At 63.5% G+C, this 17,606-nt stretch overlaps 7 protein-coding genes across 7 annotated transcripts in view; 3 read left to right on the top strand and 4 right to left on the bottom strand.

The window, feature by feature from the left end:
* The window catches only part of F751_4468 (E3 UFM1-protein ligase 1-like protein), a gene marked incomplete at both ends in the record, with an annotated part of 5,045 nt that extends 1,553 nt beyond the window's left edge, over positions 1–3,492 (bottom strand). Inside the window, 8 exons of the mRNA XM_011401863.1 lie at positions 1,192–1,285; positions 1,518–1,663; positions 1,919–2,040; positions 2,154–2,289; positions 2,460–2,593; positions 2,759–2,945; positions 3,126–3,293; positions 3,427–3,492. Of these exons, the coding sequence (XP_011400165.1) occupies positions 1,192–1,285; positions 1,518–1,663; positions 1,919–2,040; positions 2,154–2,289; positions 2,460–2,593; positions 2,759–2,945; positions 3,126–3,293; positions 3,427–3,492 (1,053 nt within the window). The remainder of the gene's footprint in view (positions 1–1,191; positions 1,286–1,517; positions 1,664–1,918; positions 2,041–2,153; positions 2,290–2,459; positions 2,594–2,758; positions 2,946–3,125; positions 3,294–3,426) is intronic.
* Positions 3,493–5,098: 1,606 nt separating this feature from the next.
* On the top strand, positions 5,099–5,801 carry F751_4467 (hypothetical protein; the record flags this gene model as incomplete). The annotated part of the gene is made up of 2 exons (XM_011401862.1): positions 5,099–5,152; positions 5,262–5,801. 2 exons carry the CDS (start codon positions 5,099–5,101, stop codon positions 5,799–5,801), a joined length of 594 nt encoding a protein of 197 aa, XP_011400164.1.
* A 2,107-nt stretch (positions 5,802–7,908) lies between these two features.
* F751_4466 (hypothetical protein) lies at positions 7,909–9,027 on the bottom strand (the record flags this gene model as incomplete). The annotated part of the gene is made up of 3 exons (XM_011401861.1): positions 7,909–8,049; positions 8,229–8,537; positions 8,950–9,027. 3 exons carry the CDS (start codon positions 9,025–9,027, stop codon positions 7,909–7,911), a joined length of 528 nt encoding a protein of 175 aa, XP_011400163.1.
* Positions 9,028–11,471: 2,444 nt separating this feature from the next.
* F751_4465 (hypothetical protein) lies at positions 11,472–11,896 on the bottom strand (the record flags this gene model as incomplete). Its single annotated transcript, XM_011401860.1, has 2 exons — positions 11,472–11,757; positions 11,838–11,896. 2 exons carry the CDS (start codon positions 11,894–11,896, stop codon positions 11,472–11,474), a joined length of 345 nt encoding a protein of 114 aa, XP_011400162.1.
* Positions 11,897–12,451: 555 nt separating this feature from the next.
* On the top strand, positions 12,452–13,472 carry F751_4464 (DnaJ-like protein MG002-like protein; the record flags this gene model as incomplete). Its single annotated transcript, XM_011401859.1, has 2 exons — positions 12,452–12,802; positions 13,353–13,472. 2 exons carry the CDS (start codon positions 12,452–12,454, stop codon positions 13,470–13,472), a joined length of 471 nt encoding a protein of 156 aa, XP_011400161.1.
* Positions 13,473–13,875: 403 nt separating this feature from the next.
* Positions 13,876–15,460, bottom strand: F751_4463 (Methionine aminopeptidase 1D, chloroplastic/mitochondrial; the record flags this gene model as incomplete). Its single annotated transcript, XM_011401858.1, has 5 exons — positions 13,876–14,068; positions 14,222–14,472; positions 14,687–14,805; positions 14,957–15,267; positions 15,417–15,460. 5 exons carry the CDS (start codon positions 15,458–15,460, stop codon positions 13,876–13,878), a joined length of 918 nt encoding a protein of 305 aa, XP_011400160.1.
* A 453-nt stretch (positions 15,461–15,913) lies between these two features.
* F751_4462 (Phenazine biosynthesis-like domain-containing protein 2) lies at positions 15,914–17,298 on the top strand (the record flags this gene model as incomplete). The annotated part of the gene is made up of 4 exons (XM_011401857.1): positions 15,914–15,937; positions 16,114–16,375; positions 16,609–16,935; positions 17,045–17,298. The coding sequence occupies 4 exons, from the start codon at positions 15,914–15,916 to the stop codon at positions 17,296–17,298; spliced, it is 867 nt and encodes a 288-aa protein (XP_011400159.1).
* Positions 17,299–17,606: the final 308 nt, after the last annotated feature.

Below are 17,606 nucleotides of genomic sequence, written 5' to 3'. Positions count from 1 at the left end.
GGGGGGGGATGTGGGTGGGGCACAGCGAGGTACCGGGCACGAGCCACAGTGGCAGGGCCCATTCTCCATGCAGGGCACAGGGCCTCCACGGGGCAGCGAGGTAGAGGGCCTAGCACTCGACGCAAACGATGCCGGGCTGTGGTGCCGGGCGCGGTCCGGCATGTGCCTTGGCACGGGGCATCGGGCCGCTGACTGGTTCCTAGGCTACGATGCGACTCCCACCCTGTCCCCTCGCACCATGCAGCCGCCCAACAGCCCGAGCTCCCATGCCCCCCTCCCTCCAGTCGAGGGCGGCACAATCACCCACCCACCCACCCACCTGCACGTGCGCGCCGGCGGCGACGGCCTGCGCCGCCGCCGCCCCCGCCGCGCCCAGCTCCCCCGCCAGCCGCGCGCGGTCGGCGGGTGCCAGCGCCAGCGCCTCGTCCCCGCGCTCGGCCAGGTCGGCGGCGGCCGCGGCGGCCTCCTCCTCCGTCAGACGCTCCACGCCGGCGCAGCGCAGCGCGGCGTCGACCCCCGCCGCCCCCTGCGTGCGCAGGAGGTGCCGCTCCGTGGCCGTGGCCGCGGCCTCGTCGGCCGCCAGCACGGCGCGGGCATGCGCGGCGGCCAGTCCCAGCCGCTCGTAGGCGGCCTGCAGGGCGGCGGCCGCGGCCTCGCGCAGCGTGCGCCGCCGCTCCGCGCCCGAGGCGCGCAGCGCTGCCAGTGCCTCCTCGCGCGCGGCCAGCGCCGCGCGCCGAAGCGCCGGCGCCAGCGCGGCCAGCAGCCCCTCGCCGTGCACGAGGTCTGGGTGGGCGCGGGCGGCGCCCTCAGTCAACGCCGCCTCGGAGAGCGAGGGTGGGTCGGCGGGAGGAAGAGGGACCGCCCTGGCCTTGGCCCGGGCGTCGGGCGCCTCCTTCGCCTTGGCTCCCCCCCCGGCCTCTTCCCGCCAGCCTTGCCCTTCTTGGGCCCCTTGCGCCGCGCGGCGGCCGAGGTGCCCCAGTCATCGTCCTCGGAGGAGTCGGCGCGCTGCGGCGCTGCTTGCTTGCCCTGCTTCCCTCCCCCACCACCGCCGCCGCGCGGCGCGGGCGTCGGCGCCTCGCCCTGCGAGGCCCTCGGCACGGGCTCGGCCGCCGCACGCCGCCCCGCCAGCTCCGCCTCGGCCGTCAGCGCGGCGACCAGCGCCTCCGACACCACCGTGCAGCCCGTGGCGACGCTCAGCGAGGGAAACTTGGAGGTGGAGCGCAGCACCAGCTCCTCCGCGTCCTCCTCGGGGAGGGCGGGAGGCAGGAGGGGCCGCGCGTCCAGCCTGGCAGGGGGTTGGGTGGGGGGCTCCGGTGAGTGGGAGGGTGGGGTCACGGTGTGTATGACGAGTGGAAGAGCGTGGACTGCGCCCGGGGGACAGAGGATCGTGTCCCCGAAATCCTGTGCGCGGCAGCATGGGGATGCCCCCTCCTCTCAGACGCTGTCCAGGCGGACCGAAGGGTCGGCGTACCAAGCACACTCGCCCTGTACCCCGGGCCACCAGGCGCACCCCTCACCAACTGCCCTCCGCCAGCGTCTCCTCCATGGCTGCCTCCAGCTGGTGCAGCAGCTGGTGGGAGGCGTACGAGTGCTCCAGGGCCACCCCACCCCCCAGCTCTCGGGCGGCCCAGTTCTTCGGGTCTTGCGTGGTGAAGCGCTTGGCCTGGACGAGGGTGGTCGGGCATTCTCGTGGATGGATGTCAGTCGGGGTGGGTGAGTGCTAGGACACAGCGCAGCAGCGCCGGCGGGGGCAGGGCAATGGGGATTCTGGTGAAGGCGGCGGGCGCGACCGACTGCCGTCTGGTACGGGCAGGGGGACCATCGTTCCTCTGTGGCGGAGAGAGCGCGCTCGGGCACAACCCAGCAGGAACCCGGCCATGCAGCAGCATCTGGAGGACCAAGCCACCCGCACACTCACCGTGGACCAGTCGAGGAACCCGTTCTCGGCAAAGGACTGGCGCGCCTGCTGCACCTGCGTCGCCACAAAGGCGGCCGGGATCCAGGTGGTGGCGCCCCCCGCCAGCGAGCCGTGCACGGCACCTGAGCGTGGGGTGGTGGGGGCAGCTCAGTCGCCCCGCAGAAGCCCTTCCCCGTCTGGGCTTGGCGGGGGAGTCACCCGGCCCCTCGCCAACACTGGCCCCCGTCGCACCCACCCTCGGCGACGAGCTGCTCCACCAGACCCGGGACGAGGGACTGGAGGAACGGCGTCCCGCCCAGGTCCAGAGAGGAAAGCAGGGCGGGCACGCCGATCGGGACCGTGGACCCCCGCAGCGCGCCTCGCAGCTGTGCCTGGAGGGCGGGCGGGGGTGGGCGAGGGTGGAGCGGAGGGGGTCGACCTGCTTCCAGGCGACCTGCGCAACCCCTGGCAGCTCTGGCGCTGCCAGGACGCCTTCTCCGCAAGCGATGGTCGTGCCAGCGAGCGCCTCGCATGATCGGGCCCCAGCCACGCAGCCTCGCACCTTAAGGCGGACTGTGAGCGCTTGTGTGTAAAGGTAGCCCCCCTCCAGGCGGGCACGGACATCGCGACCCAGGTGCGGACGAAGCTGGATCAGGAGGAGGTCCGAGGCGAGGCCAAACCTCTGTGCCAGGTCGCCTGCGACGGGCGGGGGCATCGGTCGATGCTTTGGCCCTGCAGGCGCAGGCAGAGCAAGGCGGAAGCAGGCGGGGCCCCTCCAGGCTCAATGGCCCAGCTGTGCTCCAGGCAGCTGTCACCCCAGCTTGACCCTCCCCTCCCCCTTGGGTAAACCACTTGACGCACCGACGGGCGCCATGCCCTGCTCTTCCAGGACTTCATCCACCTCGGCGGCGAGGTCGTCAAAGTACTCCCGTGCAAAGAGCTCATCCTGGGCGAGCAGAATGTCGTGGGCGCCTGCGCCCGCAGCCGCCTGCCTGGCAGCCTCCTGGCAGTGCAGCAGATCCACCCCCAGAGCGGCAGGCAGGTCGACCTGTGAGTGGGCCGGGATGGACCCGGTCATTCGCATCGGGGGAGGTCCAGGACGCCATGCGCGGTTCTCTGTGCCCAGCCCAGGAAAGGCTGGCGCCGACAGGGATCTAGGGCATCACGCAGGGCCGTGCAGGGCACATGGTCAAGGTCGGCAGGCAAGGCGCAGACTGGGAGGGCTCACCAGCGGGACGCGGCGAGATGCGCGGGCGGTTGACAGCACCTTGCGCGTCAGGGCATCGCGGGTAATGTACTCCCTGCCGTTGGAGGTGTGGAGCAGGTCGTCGCCGATCAGGCCCATCCCCTTCAGCTTGTTCACCAGCTCCACGACGTTCCGCTCAGAGAGGCGCACCTGTGCGGAGTGTCGTCCTCGGCGTGTGATAGAGCCGTGGGAAAATCAGCCATGCAGAAGCGTGTCCCAATTCGACCATTGGATCAGCGATCCCTCCCCCCCCGACCAGACAAGTTGCAGAATCTTCCATCACCTCTGTCTTCTTTGTTTGCACATCCTCCAGCCCCTGAAGCAGGTCCAGGAGGGAAGGCTCCTCCATAGCTCCGGCTGGAGACCGGGGAGAATATCCAAGACTACTGCTGGTGCATTTGCAGTCCGTTTTTAACCATTAAATAGAAGCGATCGCCATGATTACCTGCTTCGGCGGGCTTATGTTGGACTTTGTCGCGACATTGATCGAACCTGGCGCCGCAGCACGCCCGGCACGCTCCGACACACCACTCGCAAAGGCTTTAGTATGCGAGCCGGCACTTCAGGGGTGCTATCTTGGCGTGTTACATGTGATCTTGGGGGTTGAAGAGCATCGTAGGTCAGGTCTGGGGCGCGAAGTGGGGTGCAGACGGGGCTGTCCCCATGGCCCCACCCAAGTCTGCCGCCGAGCTGGCGCTCGAACGTAAATACGAGGCCATTCGCATGAAGAAACAGGTGAATAAGCCTCCAAGTTGCTGGAGACGGGCATTGGGCCGTCATGGAACTCCTAGTGCGACGCCGTCACCCCCATCTGACCTCATTGGGCCCTCCCCACCCGGTCGCAGGGTGGCGCTTCGACTGGGGCACCAGACGCGCCGCAGGGTGAGTTCCGCGTATCCATACCCGGAATAGATCCCTGGGTGTGCATGCGGTACTCAACGAAGAGTCTCCGTGCCCGCTTCACCCTCACACACGAGCACCCCACTCCGCAGCCCAACCTCCATCAAATCCGGGGAGGGATGCTGCCCTGAGAGCACTCCAGAGTCAGCAGCGGGCCGCACCAGCCGCTGCACAGCCCACCCCCGCCAGGAAACTGGCGCGGTTGGATGGCGGCGCCGGGGACGCCGCCGGCCAGCGCCCCCAACCGAGGGCAGCGCCCGTGCCGCGCAGTTACCCAGGCGTCGCGACGGCGGGGAGGGCGGCGGCTCAGGCCCAGCCCCCAGCACGGCCCCTCCCGCCCTCACGCAGGGTACCGTTCTTCCACGATGGACCCCAGGGCCGCGCTGACCACGACCGGTGAGCCCCTGGGCAGGTCCGAGATGTGCTGGGATGCAGCATCCTTGACTTGGTAGCCCCGCGGATGGGGATGCATTTGTGGGATCCTCACTCATCCCTCCTGTGCTGCTCCTCTGCCTCCACTCAAAACCGCCCCAATCTGGCTGGGCCGTCGTCCAGACATGCCGATGGGCAGGACCCCCCCTCACGAAACACGTCGGATCGCCCTGGGACTATGGATGCCCCTGCGCCGTCCGGCGCCACGCTCTTTGTCGGGGACCTCCCCATGCACTGGACGCGGGCACACCTCCACGAGTTCTTCGAGCAGGTCTGAGACGTGGTTCGAGGGGGTCGGGCCGCAACCAGGCCCCACATGCTCGACAAGCTTTGCGCCCCTGAGCGCTGCGTTGTGGAAATGTGCTGCCGTCTGGGCCTCCTGCCTCATCTGATCAGCCGACGCATGGGCCGCCCCATTCCCACCCCGGCACCACAACTCCATACCTGCCCCAGCATGCGGAGGTCGTGGAGACGCGGGTGATAGGCGTGCAGGGGTACGGCTTCGTGACGTTTGCCCGAGTAGAGGACGGCTGCTCGCTCATGGAGGTGGCCTCCAGCTCCCCACTTATCGCGCCGGACGGCACCGTGCTGCGGGTGAACTGGGCGCGGGGGGCCATGCCGGAATGGAAAAAGGGGCAGGGCCCAGGCGGCGCCCCTGTGGAGCACCCACGCGTCCGGTGGGCCAGGTGGAGAGGGGCCCATGCAGATGCCATGCCTCGGCCGGAGCCTGCTGAATGGTGTGCAGGCCGACCTCCTACACGACATTCCCATGTCCAAACACCCCAGGGAGGCACGTGCGGCTGCGCAGGAGGTGGTGTCTGCCATCGACGACGAGGCGCTGGCGGAGGCCAACCTGCATGCCCCTGTGCCCCAGCGGCCGCTCGTGTGCTACGACGACATCTGAGCGGGTCAGATCGCCCCCAAGGTTGCCAAACAGCCACCCTCTGCCAGGGGTGGGGCGGAATGAGCTGCTCCTGTCAGCCGTCGAGAAGGACTCCGAGGCATCCTCCTTCTTTCCCGCAACCCACTGGCATTCTCTTCACATATGCGCCATTTTGGTCTGGGTTTGTATGCTGCACCCCGAGCTGTGTCCGGCAGGGTCCAACTGATGAGAAGCGGCAGGGCGGGGGAGTACTGCAGCAGCTCGAGCACGGTACAGCCCATTTACATGGCTTCAGAAACTCAGAAGGCCCCTCAACTCCATGTGACGCTCGCGCATGTGAGGCGGGAACCGGACACGCAGTGGCTGTCGTATCGGTCAGGGCGTGTTGCCCCCGGAGGAAGCGTGCCTTGCGCGAGATGGAAAGGATCATGTGGATGCCATGAGATACCAAGGAGAAGTTTACGTTAGATGGGTTTCGCAAAACATTCATGGCACGCAAGCATATCGCAGAACACTTGGTTGTTACTGTCCCAACCCCCGCGCTATCGCGTCTGTCCACCCTCCAAATTCGTGGTCCGGTCGGAATACTTGAGGGAGTTGTGAAGTGAAGATTCACAGCGGTAGACCCGGGACCACCAGTTTGTGGATGAAATAGGTCAGGCCAGATCGGCATTGCAAGGCATGCTGGCCATTGTAACAGCAGTTCTCCCACATCCCTGGCTAGACTGACCATCCGCGGATCGCGGCGAGTGGCGTAGAGTATAGCGCGATGGCAACCTGCGCTACCTTGGTCCCGCCCAGGAAACGCCAGGCCGCCGATGACTTCGACTGCACCGAGGCAAGCATCGCATCCAAGCGCATGGTGAGTGCTGGACGGGGAAATGCCTGTCGCCGTCCTTGCGCATACAGGCAGACCCAGAAGGCGACCCAGCGGCCCAACCCATCACCCGCAGCGCGATCGCAAGCCGTCCCCTCCATCACGGCGACCGGTCGGCACAGTGTTGACGTGCTGCCCACCCGACTCCCCCAGCGCACCTTTGACTCCGCACACTCACACAGCGCGATCGGGCAGCGCCCTGTATGGTCGGATCCGGCGATGGCTGACGGTAGGATTGTGCACGACGGGGAGAACCCGCTCATGCGTGGTCCGGGCGGGTCGTTTCTTTGAAGTCGTGCATGGCTACGGTGCGACAGCGCTGTCGCAGCCGGAGACTGGGAACCAGCAAAGCCTTCCCAGTTTCTTGCTGGGCCCAAATCTTGGCATGCCATCAGCAGCTCCCCTACCCACAAACCCCATCATCAGGAGTGGCGCAAGCAGCTGCTAGGGTGCTACCCACACATCTCCATCGACGACTGTGTCTTGGAGGGGGTGCTCAAGATCATCAGCGCCCTGACCCAGGCTGTGCCAGACTTATCCACGATCTTGGCCAGAGACACACACTCTCTCACGCTATACTGCGCAGCCGCCACATGGTTGGCCTGCAAGGTTGACTCCCTGCGACCATGTGGGTGGCTCCTGGCAGGGTGAAGGGGGGCCAGGGCATGTGGACATCTTGCTGCCGACCACCACCTCCCAAGCTGGACCCACGCATGCAAATGCCTGAACCCAATGCTCTGGCCTGCATAACACTACTTGACGTGACATGTCACATCCATCCCCCCCCTCCACTCCACCCTCAAACAGACACCCCTTGCTGCAGCCTCATGGCTGCCCTCTGCCGCGTTTCAGCCTCCAAGCTGCGGACTGCAGAGCTTGAGATCTGCTATAGATTGAACTGGAGTTTTGCCAGGATCCTCTCCACCACTGGCACGATTGGAGACCCCATCACAGACGATTTTCCGGCCCTGTTTGCTGGTGGCTGAGCTTCAAACCACTTGTCCCGGCCCATGCCCGTCTCTCTTCCCATTCCAATCCCCTTGCCTGTCCTCCCACCCACCCCGCTCCCATTACTCCAACCCCCCGTCTTGAGGGGAAATCCGTTGGTGCCCCCCACCATTGCTGCTCGAAATGCTATTCCACCCTCCTGTATTTGTATCAAGGTGTGGCCCTGCTCCACAGCCCTTTGCCTGGCCCGAAACATCCCATCTTCTGTTGGCATCTTTCCCCCTGAACTTCTCCCCCCATGCGCGACCGTTGCCCTTCCATTTTCTCCTAACCGACCCGTTGGAAGTGTGCCTCCGCCTGGGGTCTGACAAGGATCGACGGACACCAGCCTGTTTGGTTGTTCGGCTGCACGGCGTCTGTCCCAACCCCCCCTGCGCCATCTGCCTGCGATTCTTTTGGTTGTTGTTCTCATTTGGCCCGTGTGGTGATGCAGTTCTTCCTTCTCAAAAATTTGCATTGCAAAGTGTACTAGCCTGGTGGCACACACCTTCTTTCCGTACAATTACTACTCCATGGATGTTGTAGCATGCACACGCCGTGCCGAGTGAAGACACAGGGACGGATGGCAGGGTGACGGACACGTGGCTCGAGGATCAGTACAGCCCCAGTCCCCCAGCTGGCCTTCCCACGACATGGGCCCCCTCAAGCCTCCGTCCCCCAATGCATCAGCGATGACTCGTCCCGAACTGTAGACCCCGGGACGCGTACCCCAACGGCATGGGCTCCTGGTTTTCCAGGGGCGCGCTGGCCTGGCGCCGCCAGCAGTCCGCCAGCATCCAGCGCTTCTCCCGCTCCTCCTGGTCGACCTGTAGCAAAGGGACCCCTTTGCCATGGGCTTGTCTGACATCTCCGGTGCATGACAAACCCGAGGCATAGGTGATGGTCGTCAAATAGGGACCCTGGCAGGCTCCACACATCCCACACCCGTACCCCACCGCGACGCAGCTCTGGCATGGGACCGTGAATACCCATCATTCTGCCCCACCTTGTGCGCCGCCAGCGCCGCCTCAGAGTCGGCTGCGAGGAGCGCCCGCTCCTCGATCCCCTTCTCAGCCGCAGACTGGAGGGCGCGGCACCGACGCTCTGTCGCCTGCGCCTCCCTCTCTGCCTGTATAGCCGCCCTCTGGGCCTCGGACAGGCCCTTGAAGGCCTGGGGGCTGGAGTCCTGGCCCAGCTCCTCTGTAAGCAGGGGGCACTGGCTGGCCGCCAGGAGCTCCTCCCTTTCCTCCCGCATGCGCTGCGCATCGGCCTCCAGCACCCTTGCTGCTCTGCTCCGCGCCTGACCCTGCCAGGCCTGGCTGAGGTGAAGGTCACGCGCCGCCTGGGCCGCATGTGCGGTCAGCGCTGCCGCCGCAGACCTGCTGGCAGCACCCAACAGGGCGCCCTCCTCCGCCCTGGGATCGTTGTGAGTTGCCAGGGAGGGGCCTGACCATGCTGTGACCCCTTGGAGTGTGCCATGGACCCTCCTGCTGATCTCCTCTCAGTTTCTCTTTCCGTACCATGCACATAAAGTGCCCTCTCAAGGAAACACGCCCACCATCACCTGGTGACTTGAAGGGCATGCTGAGCTGCAGCGCGTTTCTCTCGGAGTTGTAGGTCGAGGCCCTCTAAATCCACCTGCATTTTATGAGGAGGCTAAGACCGCATAGGCAATATGGTACTTGATCGCGCTGTTTCAAGGGGTGGGCCACTATTCGGAGGCTCACCCCGATCAGCCTCCTCTTCTCGTCCATGACGCGGGCCAGGCGGGCGGGGTCATCCGGAGGGATGATCTTCTTGCCCATAAGGATGGCAGTCCGAATATTAACTTAATTCGTCAGAGATCTGGGTATTTACAGCGCAGGAGTTGTCGAACTGCACGACCCTTGTTGCGGGCTGGGTGAATTGCGCCGCCAGCAGCGTTGATGAGGCAACTCACAACCCAGCTCCGTGAACCTTACCGACGTTGGTTTGGAGCGTGATCTCATATTATTTTTACCCGCTACAACCCTACCGCGAAGATCAAGGAGCGACTGAGCATCTGGTAGCGGCTGTCCGCCAAGTGCGGGCGCGTCGCTTCATGTGGTGGCCCGCATTTCGACTCTGTGAAGTCCCGCCGCCGCGACATTCCGCACTGCACAGTGCATGTTTCCAGGAGCCCAACAATCAGAGTCGCTACACGATCTTTGCACCTCAGGAGAAGACACTTGTATCTCGAAATGAACTGCGGCGGAGTGGGTGCAGACAAGCTTGTCTTGAGGACACTTCTGAGCAACACCACACGTGACCTGCCCTGCATTGTTTAGCCTCACAGGAGAGGCCGCGACGTGCCAGTACCGTCGACGTGCTTCTACGCATGTGAAGCGAAATTCAAATGGAATTCTATAGTAAGAATATTAGAAAGGCGAATGTCCATCTGTCGTGTGGACGCTAGGTACCCTATCCAACTATTTCATCAGCAGCTTCATCTCCTTCCTACTCCCACAGGCAACACCTCAAAACCCAGTGCCCTTTGCCTGTATTGGCAGAGTACAGATTCCCATGGGCAAATCTACGATGCTTTAGCCCAGGTCAATGCCAGTTCCCTGCTGAGAAGCTTGCATGCCATCCCAGCACAGTCCAGGCCAACTCATACTCACCCAAGTTCTCCTACGCTGAGCCCGTGACAAGTGGCTTTGTTATTTTGCTGCTGCTGAGCACGGACTAGATTACCATAAGCCTCTACAATGGCCTGTCTGCCAAACACTTGTCCTGATCAGTCTTGAGCATTGAGGACACACCCACACTCCTCAATCACTCCTCCGCAGGCTTGTCCTCAAGAAGACCCTTGATGAAGTCAAAAGGCTGCAAATGGGCACCGTGGGTTGTGTTGATGTAAAGCAGGCGATACGTGCTGGGAGATGGCAGGCCGTGGTGACAGCCTCTACCGGAAGACGTGTGCGCAGGCACCAACTGGACCTTGCAAACCATCATCTCTTCCAAGGTATGCTTATATCACCTGGACGAGCCAAAGGGCCCCGACGCCAGCTGTCGTGCCCCAAAGTGCCAGCGACTGCACTGCTCCCGGAGACGGTGTTAGCCGAGACACGGCAGACTGCATTGAGAGAAACGAGGGGATTATGCCGGGGCGATAGACAGAGTCTGTATAGCATGAGGTACTCCGTGGGCCAGCCACCCGCCTACCTTCACTCCTCCGAGCACCATTCTATAGGAATTCCGGTCGTTGCGCGGTCGTGTCTGCTTCTCGTCCCCGAAATGTAGCGACTCGGCCTCGAACCCGAAGACTGATTGGAACCTTTTGCGTGTCTGCCTGCAATGCGTTTATTTGGAGTTGTGTGAAAGCCTTCGTGGTGCCCCAGGGCATGCCAGTGTCTACGTCGCAGCACGATGCGCAGCATGCGGATGGGCTTATCAAACGAGGATGCTTCCAATAAGACGTGCCTTTTGAAAAGGACTCGATGGGGTTGATGATTGAATCACTCAGATGAACTGGAATTATCTAATAAAGTTGCCGCTGGTGGACTAGCCTTGCTGTCTTGATGTTGAAATTACCCACACCCTGACTCTGTAGGCACTTGCCTACATTGTCGCAAGGGCAACTCAACATCTCTACATGCTTCAGCAGACACATGAAGTTGTCAAGTGTGAACGGAGCAGTGGTAAGGCTTGGACTTGCACATGTTGAGGACTGCAGCAATCTAATTTGCAGGTGCACAGGAGGCTCTCAGGCTGACAAGTGGGAATGGGCACCACAGCTTTCAGCCAGGTTGCCGACGTCTGGATGGATATTGCATCGCATGCCGAACTCTCCCCATGCTTGAACAGGCTGGATGTCAAGCTCTGGGCGTGGCCTCTGAATGGCAAACCCATATAATACAGCCAGCCGCTCTCTTGTTGTTGGGAGCACAACTCCAGCTTCCCGAAGTGGCCTGTGCACATCGGCAGATACTTGACGACATGTTCGTTCTGCGAAGTGGTCGCAGGGTGGTGGAATGATTTCTCCAGCAGGCTGTAATTCGGTGGGCCTCATCCCTTGGAGCTGTGCCAGTCCTGAATTTTTAACCGCGAATGATGCAGCGAACGACCCCTTCACAGCCTCAGACTTCCAGCTGGTTGAGCTTGAGGAACTTACAAGAAGTATGGTAGATCCACAGCTCACACACTGCATTCATGGATACCAAGTAATGCTTAAGAAAAATCATAACCTGAAAGAATCTGCAAGGCGTGCAGTCGGAAATGGTCCAGGGTTTCAGTTCTGCTCCAAGGTCCTCTTGCTCGGGACCAGCACTGCCGCCGCAGCTGGCAGCTGGGGTTCCAAATCCCTGCCCTGCTGCAAACCCACTTCGGAAACGGGTTGGGGCAGGGCCGCCACGGAGGGGACGACGTCTGCCGCGACCGACGCAAGCACGCTCGGCCTGGAAACACAGTCCGGGGCGGGTGCGGAGCGGGGCAGGTGGTTTCGGTCGTAGAGCAGAGAGTTGGCCACGTACTCGTCCGTCTCGTCGTTCTTGCGGTCAGCATACTCCGCCCACCATCTGCGCGGGCCCGGGGGAGGGGGGTCGTGCAAGTCCGTGAGGGTCGACACTGGCCCTCGCACACACCAGAGCACCCTTACCTCCTCAGCGACTCCTCGTTTGCTTCCTTCTTGTTGTAGGTGCCGTAGATCGCTTGCATGACATGGGGTGGGCACCCACTCTGTGACAGGGGTACCCCTGTGGGGCTCGTCTCGGTCGCCATTCACGGTGGGCAGACGTGTCAATTGGGGGTGCGAGGTATGACGTGCCCACGTGTGATATGCAGTGTTATGTCTATTCTGCGTGCGTGGTGCAGCCTCTGTCTCGCAGTGGATGCTGTATGCTAGCTAACTTGGAAGCCAGCAGCGCGCCCGGAAGCTATCCGCCCCCCCCTCTCGCGCCAGATCACTTCCTCGCTCCCTCCTTGCATTGCCAGACCTCTCCACCGGCCGATCCCTCGAGTGACAACTGCATTTCTCAAAGAATGTAGCTAGCACTCTGTGCGTTTGCTCGGCCATTGGGCCCGTCGTGAGCCGCGTCGGTCCGGCTTCCTGTTACTCAGTCGTCAGCCACAGCCCGGCAGAGGCCCGGCAGGCCTTTGTCGAGGCCCCCTGCCAGCGCCTGGATGCGTTGAGCTTATGGACTGGTTGAAAGCGATGTGCTGACCCTAGACTGGCTATCGCAGAGTCCCTGCCATATTCCCCCTGCAGCCTCCATGCATTCGCCCTCCCTCTACGATGCACTTGGCGTGCCCGCCACCGCCAGCCTCAGCGAGATCCGGGCCGCCTACAAGGCTCTGGCCTTCAAGTGCCACCCGGACATCAACCCCTCCGCGGGGAAGGCCGGGCACCGCGAGTTTGTGGCGGCCACGGAGGCCTTCCAGATCCTGAGGGACGGGGCCAAGCGCGCGGAGTACGATCGCGTGCTCGCCTTCCAGCGGGCGACGGAGGCGCTGCAGGCAGGGAAGCCCTGGGACGCGTCCCACGGAGCGGGCCCCACCCCCTGGGGCTGGGAGGGGCCGCCCCGGCCTGCGGGTCGGGCCGCTCAGCGCGAACCCCTGGACGACGTGTTTGAGGACATCCTGCGCAGGATGGGGCAGCCTGGGTGCGCAATCGGTTGTTCTTATGCACCTGAGGGTAGGGAGGCGGGGTGCGGTCCGCAATTTGACCGTGCAAGGGGAGGCTGTGTGGGGGCTGGGCAGCCGAGCATCACAGGGCGATGGTCTGCCCCTTTGATGTGGGTGGTGATGTGGCCTGCACACGGGGATGGAGTGACGGAGTGACGGGGTGCACAGCTTGGTGCCGGGGCCCAGCTTGGTGCCGCCGTGATCCATCCACCACCAGAGTTGCATCCAATGCAACGATTTTGCTCTTCTATCGATGCCACCGACCCCAGTGTGCCCTCCCCTCCCTCCCCCTCCCAGGTACCGCGCCAGCGCCGAGGCCTCCGCGCGGCGGGGCCGCAGCGACGCCCAGCGGGCCGCGGCGGCGGCGGCGGCCTGGCAGGAGGAGAAGGCGGCGGCGGCGGGGGAGAAGGCGCGGACTGCGCGCCTGCGCGGGCGCATGGAGGCGGCGAGGGCCGCGCGGCACGCCCGCACGCTGCGCACGCTGTGGCAGACGCACGGCGGCGTGGCGCGCCAGGACGTGGCGGTTGCGGTGGCCTTCCTGGCGGGGAGCGTCGCGCTGGCGGTGCAGTGGAAGGCGTACCTGGCCGCGCCAGGGGAGCGCACCCCCTGACGCTGCGTGAGGGTGGTGACATGGCGCCGGGCGGTGCGCTGGACCGATGGGCGCTGCTCGGGTGGCCTGGACCAGGGGTTGACACACCACTGGTCCGGGCTGGGTGACAACGCCTTTGAGACCAAAGGCTGCGCCGCTCCCCCCAACACTATCCACTGCTCAGCACTGATCCCCACCCAGTTGTACCCCAGGGCCCTTCATTGTACATAGTCTACACTGCCGTGTTCTTTACGCGGCCATCGCCCTGGCACTCGCCCATGCCATGCATCCGCACCACCATTCAGTCAGGCCCTCATCCGATTGGAGAGCGCCGTCGCGAACAGAGTTGCAGCCATGGGGCAGTGACGAAAGCGAGGAACGCGCTGGCCTCAGGGCCCTCACGAGCGACGCCGAGGTGGGACAGTCAGAGCTGTGTCAGGATCTCCACGCCCTCGTGCGTTATGTGCAATGAGTGCTCGTACTGCGCCGACAGCCCGCCGTCCGTGGTCACGGCCGTCCAGCCGTCCTTCCAGTACCGCTCCTTGGCGCTGCCCTGGGTGAGCATGGGCTCGATGGTGAATGTCATCCCCGGGACCATCCTGCCGCCCTCCCGGTTCCTGCGATGGTTGGGGTTGTGGTAGAGCGTCATGGATGGATGCTCAGTGGTGCCCTGGGGAGGGCATGCGCCACCCCAACAGGGACCCTTTCCCGGGCACGACCAGAGGACAGCCTCCCTCCTATACCCCCCCCCCCTCCCTTCACAAACTCACTTGTAGTGCAGGATGGTGGGGTAAGAGTGGAAGACCTTGCCCACGCCGTGCCCGCAGAAGCCGCGGACCACGCCAAACCCATGCGCGTCGGCCACCGCCTGGATGGCGCCCCCCAAGGCCTTGAAGGGGACGCCCGGGCCGCACAAAGCGATGGCGGCGTGCAGCGCCTCGTGCGTCGCCTCGCACAGCGCCCGGGCCTCCGGCGCAACCTCTCCCACCGTGAACATGGCGGAGGTGTCGCCGTGGTAGCCCTGGGAGGTGAGGAGGGATGTGGAAAGGGGTTGAGCGTCGTGGATGTGGTCGGGGACGAGGAGGAGACTGTGGGCGGTGCTCGGCTGAGAGCATCACACCACATCCGCAACTATGGGCGCGAGGCGCAGGCCAGGATGCTTGCTGGCTCGGCAGGGCAGAACCAGCATTCAGACAGCACCTCGTACACTCCCACGCCCTCCCAGCCATCCTCACATCCAAGTACACGGTGACGTCGATGTTAAGGATGTCCCCTTCTTGCAGAGGTCGGGAGTCGGGGATGCCGTGGCAGATGCACTCGTTCACGGATGTGCACACACTCTTGGGGAATGTTCCTGCGGTGCAGAGGGCGGGAGTTCGCGATGGGTGGATGAGGGGGCCCAGCCAGATGGATGGGGGTCCCTGGGCCCAGTCGGAGCATGACCAAAACCACTCCGCTCATCACCAACCAGCTCCCAAAATGACATCCTCCAGGCCCCTCCTCACCGTAGCTGAGCGGAGAGGGGTACGCCCCTGCGGCAATGGTGGCCTCGTGCACTGCGGCATCGATCTCATCTGTTGTGACCCCGGGGGCCACCAGCGAGCCCGCCAGGCGCAGCACCCTCGCCGCCAGGTTGCAGGCCGCCCTCATCCGCACCAGGCCCTCTGCATCCTGGATCTGGGGCCGGCTGTCCCAGTCCGGAGTCCCGGACCGACTGACATACGGCGGCCGCACGATGTGGGGGGGAACGGGGCGTGGGGGGCTGACGGTGCCTGGGGCCAGGGGCGCCCGGCCCTTTAGGCCTGCCCCGTCATCCCTGCTGGCAGGAGGCGGGTGGGGTGGAGGGGCGGTTTGAGTTGTGGGGTCGAGTCCTGCGTTGCTGGAGGAGAAACTACAGATGCCCGGCTTTCTTCATCGGTGAAAGGGCTAATCACCCCTTCAGGCTGCAGGGTTCTCTGCACGCACCGTTCTGACAGGCGCAGGAGCTCAGCGAGGCCCTTGCGGGCCATGCAACTGGTGTGAAGGCATCTGCATGGACGATGGGCCGCCTTGAAGGGCGCTGCGATTCTGGGTCCTCCCTGCCGGAGCATGTGGCTCACAGCACGGCAGGACGTCGCAGACACCGACATCCTGAGCGCCAGGGGGTGTCAGCAGTCACACTCCTTTGTCTTGTAGTTTATTGAAGCACCTAATCGTATCGAAATACTCGTTATCTACAACGCTATCCCGCTCCCATGATGGGGACGACCGGATACTTACATTATGGGAGGATGGGGGTCTCGGATCCCGCGCCCTGCCTTGGGTTTAGCTGAGTGACGTCAGTTCGCAACACGTTTTTCTGGTATGATTGCAATTACCCAAATCCAGAATTGAATGGTCGTGAGTGCATGCGCAATAATCGGATAGTTTTGCGTTGAAGAGGCCGTCTTCATCCGAGACTCGGCCGAGTGACAGCTGACAGGATGGAGACCTTGCCACTCTTCCAGGTACGCGCGGGAACTGTGCGATTTGCTGGGAGCCCATTACCTATTGTCTCAATATCATATCATCAGCGAGATAGGAGAAAGCGTCGATGCTGGAGGTGTAAAGGGTGTCGGGCTCAAATCGTGGATGTAGATCACTGTCCATCTGACCTCTCCCCACCTCCTGCACATGCGCACAGGTGGATGCCTTCACGGATACCGCATTCAAGGGCAACTCTGCTGCGGTGGTCTTGCTCCCGGAGGAGGACGTGCCCTCGGATGCCGCCCTGCAAAGCATCGCAATGGAGAATAATCTGTCTGAGACAGCCTACATCAGACCCATCCCTCCCAGCAGTGATGTGACCACTGGGGACAACTTTGACCTCAGGTGGTTCACCCCCACCACCGAAGTCAAGCTGTGCGGGCACGCCACTCTCGCCTCTGCTGCTGCTCTCTGGAAATGTGAGTTGCAGCTTCGACCCTTTGTAGTCTTGGGATGTGGGTTGCTTTGGGTTGTATGGACTGGGTCGAACAATATGCTTTGTGGGGCCTCGCGCTGGGGTTGTTTGCTGGTGCGCAGGGCCCCTGGGAGACCTGGCTCATCTTTGACGGAACTGAGGAATGTAGCGTTGTCTGCGCCTGCGCTGCCGCTTAAAAGAATGTACCGTGCATTTCCTCGTCCATCGTCCCTGCAGGCCTGGGCAACACAGCCCCCAGGCTGCGCTTCCAGACGCTCAGCGGCGAGCTGTCAGTCGTGCAGGGACCCAGTGGTCGCATCTCCATGGACTTTCCCCTGAATCGTGCCGTGGCAGACGTCCCCCTGGGCACGGCCGCCGGCTCACGGCTGGTGAGGGCCGTGGCCGGAACCATCCCGGTGAGGGAGGTGCTGCACAACCCTGACATCAACAACTTGCTGATCGTGCTGGAGGGGGGTCGGGAGGAGCTGCTGAGCATCAGACCCAGGCCTGGCGAGCTGCTGGACGCCCATCCGGAGAAGCTCCTCGTGATTGTCACGGCAAAGGGTGAGGGTTTGGGTTGTCCTCTGTGTTGGCCCTTGTCAGCAGGGGACAGCGCCGACCATTTCCAGGCATGGAGCCCCTGAACCCCCCCCAACCCCGCCCATCATTGCAGGGGAGGGGGAGCACGACTTCTTCTACCGCTTCTTTGCGCCCTGGGCCGGCATCGACGAGGATCCGGTGACCGGGTCGGCCTGCACGGTGGCCGCGCCCTACTGGGCTGCTCGGCTGGGCAAGACGGAGCTCAGGGCCCGTCAGCTGTCCCAGCGCACAGGCGAGCTGTACGTGGGCGTGCGGGAGGATGCGGGCCGCGTCATTGTGGCGGGGGATGCTGTGGTGGTCATCTCCGGACAGCTGCACCTGCAATGAGGCCCTTGTGCCTTCCACGGAGGATGGATATGAGTTGAGCTGTGTAAGCGAATAAGCCAGTGCTTGCCCCGGTCCATGTCACTGATGCCAAATCTTTGCAAGGAGTCATTGGGCCTGGAATGGTCGTTGCACTCGTAACAAGTGCGGAATGACAGCTTGCGAGTTCGAAGCACTGTGGATTTTCCCCGAGCGCGCGTGATCGGCCAGACTGAGGTCGCATCGCCTTTTGCATGCCGCCGTTGTATCTCTGAAATCCAAATGCCCATGATTTTGATGCAACATTCGAAAAGAACAGAGTCAAGGGGGTG

This window comes from Auxenochlorella protothecoides (assembly GCF_000733215.1).
Source record: "Auxenochlorella protothecoides strain 0710 unplaced genomic scaffold scaffold53, whole genome shotgun sequence".
In the NCBI taxonomy this organism is placed as follows: Eukaryota; Viridiplantae; Chlorophyta; class Trebouxiophyceae; order Chlorellales; family Chlorellaceae; genus Auxenochlorella; species Auxenochlorella protothecoides.
This window is presented reverse-complemented; position numbering and strand designations above follow the sequence as displayed.